Consider the following 4,604-nt stretch of genomic DNA (forward strand, 5'->3'; position numbering starts at 1 on the left):
CAATTGTGCCAGTGCCCTGGGCCCGCCCCGCACCCCCAGCTTCCTTCTGGAGTGTGTCTTGGGTCACAGATTGTATAGCGGGGAGCAGACCCCCGAGGGTAGGGCTGAGTCTCAGCCACAGCGTGTCCCTGGTGCCTTGGGCAGGGTCGACCACAGAGCAGGGGCCCAGTTAACTGAAGAGCAAACCAGATGACCAGCAAAGGCACGAGAGACCAGCAGGAACTCCTGAAGCTTTACAGTCTGGTTGCCCACTCCCTGGTGGCTCAGATGGTAGAGAATCTGCCTGCAATGCAGGAGAACCAGGTTTGATCCCTGGCTCGGGAAGATCTTTTGGAGAAGGGAATAGCAACCCATTGCACTATTCTTGCCTGGAGAATTCCAAGGACAGAGAACCCAGGAGGGCCTCTGGGGTTGCAAAGAACTGACTGAGTGACTTTTACTTTTTCACTTACCCACTCTTAAGGAGGAGACCCCAGCCACCCCTCCTGGCAGCAGTGGCAGCCTCTAAGGACCAGGTGCGGGGCTCCAGGTCCACAAAGCCCTTCCCCATCCCGTCGAGTTAACCAGGCTGGGGCCATGGATACTGATTCATTGGAAGACAAAGGGCGGCTGCAGGAGGACCTGGAAAACCAACCCTGCCTCTAGCCTGGGAGGCCTCCAGGAATTCCAGACCTCACAGAGGGGCTGTGGCGCCCCCTACTGACAGAAAGGGTTGTTGTATTGCCAGTGAAGGAGGGGACTGGAGAGAAGGCCAGGGGACTCCACATTCAAATTTCAACCCCAAAACAGGGCCCCCAACAGGACATCACACTGGCTCCTTCCCCTCGCCCCGGTCCAGATGCCTCTTATTATGAGGGAAGCAACCTCTGCACCTCTGAGCCCACGGCACCCCCAGAGCCTGGAAATAGGGTGCTGCAGACAGGACACGCGGGAAAGCGGTCTATGTAAAGACGCTGCAGATGCCAAGCTATTGTTTCCTAAATTCCCTAAGACTATTGGTGAGGGCGGCTAAATCCCGAAGCCCCTAGCCTACCCTAAGCTCCCATCTGTCCCACAGACAGAAATGGGGCAGAGGCCTCCCTCTGATAAGGAAGCTTGTCCGCAGAATTGTTTCTCCCTCGGGAGATTCACTCTTTTCCTTTGTTTCCTGCGCTGTTCACAGAACCGAAGCATCTGAAACGCAGCCCAGAGATAAAGTGCTGCCTAATGCAATTAGCTCAGCGCAGCCTACGGTCCTAATAGGATGCGCTCCGCTCCTCCCAGCAGGCCCTGATGCAGGCGCTGTTTGTCATCTGCATTAGGCATCAGAGCCCAGCTAAGTCCGTCCACCCTCCCACCTGCCTGGACTCTTCGCGGCTTCCTGGCGAGGAAAGCCTCGCTGCTCAGAGATGCCCACAAGGGGGCGCTGCCTCCTTCCACCCCGCCAGCTGGGTCACTGAGTCAGCTTCCAGCAGGAGTCCAGAGCGCGGTGGCCTCACTTGAGAGAGGCCTGCAGGTGTCCCTGGAGGCCCCTTTGGCCTCCTGTGACTGTCCCCAGTGGGTGACTGTCTGCTCGAACCCCACGTCACACTTTACCCCCAACCTGGCTGGGCTCATACAAGCTCTGGTCAGTCCTCCTGGAACTCTCTCTGTTGAGACTCACCTGTCACGTCCCAGTACGAGGCTCTCCAATGTGTCTTTTGGATTTTTTTGTGTGTTTATTATAAATATTATGATTTATAAATACTGGGAATGGCCATAGTAAACAATTTGGCAAATACAGAGGTGTAGACAAAAGAATAAAAGTGTCCCTTAATCCCTTCACCCAAGAAAGACATTCCTGCTACAATTTTTCTTTATTAATCCACCCCTGGATTTTTCCCTTCTGCACATATTATTTTACCCAGTGAGGTTATACGTGTGTCATTTATATTCTGCTTTTCTCATTCAACTTTATCGTGGAAGCATTTTGCCATCTCCTTAGGGAGTAAGCATGATTTTTATTGACTATATAATATTCCATGGTAAAGTGTTAGCTCAGGGAGACCAATGCTGTCCCAGTGTTTGTTTCTGCCTTGAGGTTGGTTTTCTCATTAAATACGTGAATTAGTAAATGAGATCCTGGGGCAGAGAGCCTATCTGCTTTCCATAGGGAGGAGCTGAGGGTCCCAGAGAAGATGCTCTCTGCCTTCTGGCCTGGTGTCAGGACCTGCGCTGTCCTCCCAGGGGCCCCAGTCCTCACCTTTCCACGCTTCCTCTGTGGAGGGGGACGCTGGGGGCCTTGAAGGCTGGCGTGGAGGCGGGATGGGGCCTGGCGGTAATGCCTCGAAAGGTCGTCCTCTCACAAGTCAGAGGCTGGGCACATGATGCTCCTGGGCCAGGACTGAGTATACAGTTGGTGCTCAACACCTGCCCATCATGATTGATGTGGTTTATTAATGACCCAAGGACTGGGGGAACTTTATTTCTCACAATACAAGGCTCTCGTTCCTTTCTGATAGCTCAGGTGATGGGCGAGGCACCAGGTTAGGCTGGGTGTTCTGGAGGCCAGGAGCTTAGCTGAGGCCACGGCTGCTGCTACTGAACCAAGACACCCTGCACTTCCCTTGAGGGACTGGATGCAGGGCTCGGTCTTTGCCTCTGGAGACTGCTGGGGGTTGGGCACCGGGGCAGGACTCTTGCCAGGCAGTGGGTGCTCACCCCCCTGCTCTGCTTCTTTCCAGGCCCCCGGAATCTCCAAAGCAGACAATCAGTCCCAGGGACTCACGACCAGCATCCGGTGGGGGCAGACGCCCATCAATCAGTCCACGCCTTGGGACACTGATGAGCCGCCCTCCAAACAGATGAGGGAGAGCGACAATCCAGGTGTGTACTTCAGGGTGGATGGAGACACCTACCCTCTGGCTGGGGCGGGGGGAGGTGTCCGAGCCCTCCTGGGTGGCCCAGCTCCTCAGCAGGTCCTGACCCATGGCCTGCAGAGGCCGGGACCTCAGGCTGCATCAGGGACAGGGAGGAGGCGCAGGGAGGGTGTGACTGTGTGTGATTCCCTAGGCTGTGTCTCCATCCCTTTCTCTGTTGCTCAAGAAAATACTGGGAAGAACAAGGGAGAGAGAATGACATAGGAGTGACTCTGAATCTGCTTTAAGTTATCTTGGTTAGTTATTCCCAAACCTCAGTTCTCTGATTCATAAATTTCCAAAGTCATCCATCCAGTGAGGTCTTGCTTTGCCAACAGTTAATATGAGAACTGAGAGAGGTTCCACTCACTGGGAAATGGGGGTTTACCACCTCCTATAGCATCTCAGGCCTTCTTTGGACAGCTCCAACCATAACAAAAACCTTCCCTGTTATTCCCATTGATCCCAGGCCTCCCCTTGGGATACACAAAACATATGAGCTTGGCCATTCACACCACAGCCTTACAGATATCTGAAGACCCCCATTCATCCCCCTCCAAGTCTTCTGCAGGAAGAACACCCTGAATCCTTCAGCCATGCCCTCAAGCCCAGTCCCTTCACCTTCCTCGGCATTGTTCCTCTCTTTGCATCCCTCAGAACCCAACACACAGAACCACGAGTGGTCTGCAGCCCCTCCTTCACTCAACCCCTCTACCTTGATGACTGCAGCCTCACCTCACTTCTGCTCTGTGGGTAACCACATCATATGCTCTCTCAACAGTAAGACCCCAAGGCTGTCCAGGTGGCTATTCTGTCTTTTTCCTCACAGTCTGGCTTAAGCAGCTGGATGTGGGGGACCCAAGAGCAAGACCATATCCATATCTTCCCGTATGACTCTTAGCATCTTTTCCTGCTTATATTGCTGACCTGTGCCTAACCCTTCCAACATGATGTCACCTGCAGACTTGGTCATATGTCTTCCATTCCATCATCCAAATAACTGATAGAAAAGGTGAGCCCATCACTAGAGACCTCCCTTTACGTCTCCAGCATCCTCTGGGCCATTAGCCGGCTCATGAGTCAATCACTTCTGTGGCTCTACCTCTCTATATGTTCACCATGGAGTTATCCAAGGTTTCACCAACTGTGCTCTGAAGTTCTGATGTGTTTTTCCAGGCTCCCTTACTAATCCTGCAGAGGACTGAGTGTCAGAAGGCATGCCTTATCCTTAAGACACCAGATTAGCTCACAGTGACACCACCTCCTATTCCACAGGCTTGGAAACAAGCCCCCTTAGCAACCCATTCTAGAATTTTGCTGGCACTGCTTCACGGACACTTGTCAGCTTCTAGTTTTCTTCAGCCTCTCTCACTATTAAAATCAGGTGCCTCATTCTGTGTGTCATTTCATTGCTCACAGCAACTCTGTGAAGTTGGCAGATGAGGAATCTACTCACGGAAGGCTTTGCCTAAGATCACTCAGCTAGTGAGGGCCGACCCAGTGGGGCTTCATCTAATCACAGATTCCTAGTCTGTGAGCTCTAAGGACACAGGCTCCTTGCTCACCTCTCTGACCCCAGCACTCGGCCCAGGGCTGGAGGCCGTCGGTCGCTGTTTGCTGAGTGAATTGTGTAACCGGCAGATGACATCTCTCCCATTTCCCTTGCAGGCACAGGGCCGTGGGTGACCACGGTGGCCGCCGGGAGCCAGCCTGCCCTGATCTCACACT

At 53.4% G+C, this 4,604-nt stretch overlaps 1 protein-coding gene across 1 annotated transcript in view; it reads left to right on the forward strand.

The window, feature by feature from the left end:
- Positions 1-4,604, forward strand: part of KLHL29 (kelch-like family member 29) — a 335,635-nt gene that overhangs the window by 257,784 nt on the left and 73,247 nt on the right. Inside the window, exons 4-5 of the mRNA XM_010840684.1 lie at positions 2,703-2,844; positions 4,545-4,603. Coding sequence (XP_010838986.1) covers positions 2,703-2,844; positions 4,545-4,603 — 201 coding nt within the window. The remainder of the gene's footprint in view (positions 1-2,702; positions 2,845-4,544; position 4,604) is intronic.

This window comes from Bison bison, unplaced genomic scaffold (genome assembly GCF_000754665.1).
Source record: "Bison bison bison isolate TAMUID 2011002044 unplaced genomic scaffold, Bison_UMD1.0 scf7180017864145, whole genome shotgun sequence".
Classification (NCBI taxonomy): domain Eukaryota; kingdom Metazoa; phylum Chordata; class Mammalia; order Artiodactyla; family Bovidae; genus Bison; species Bison bison.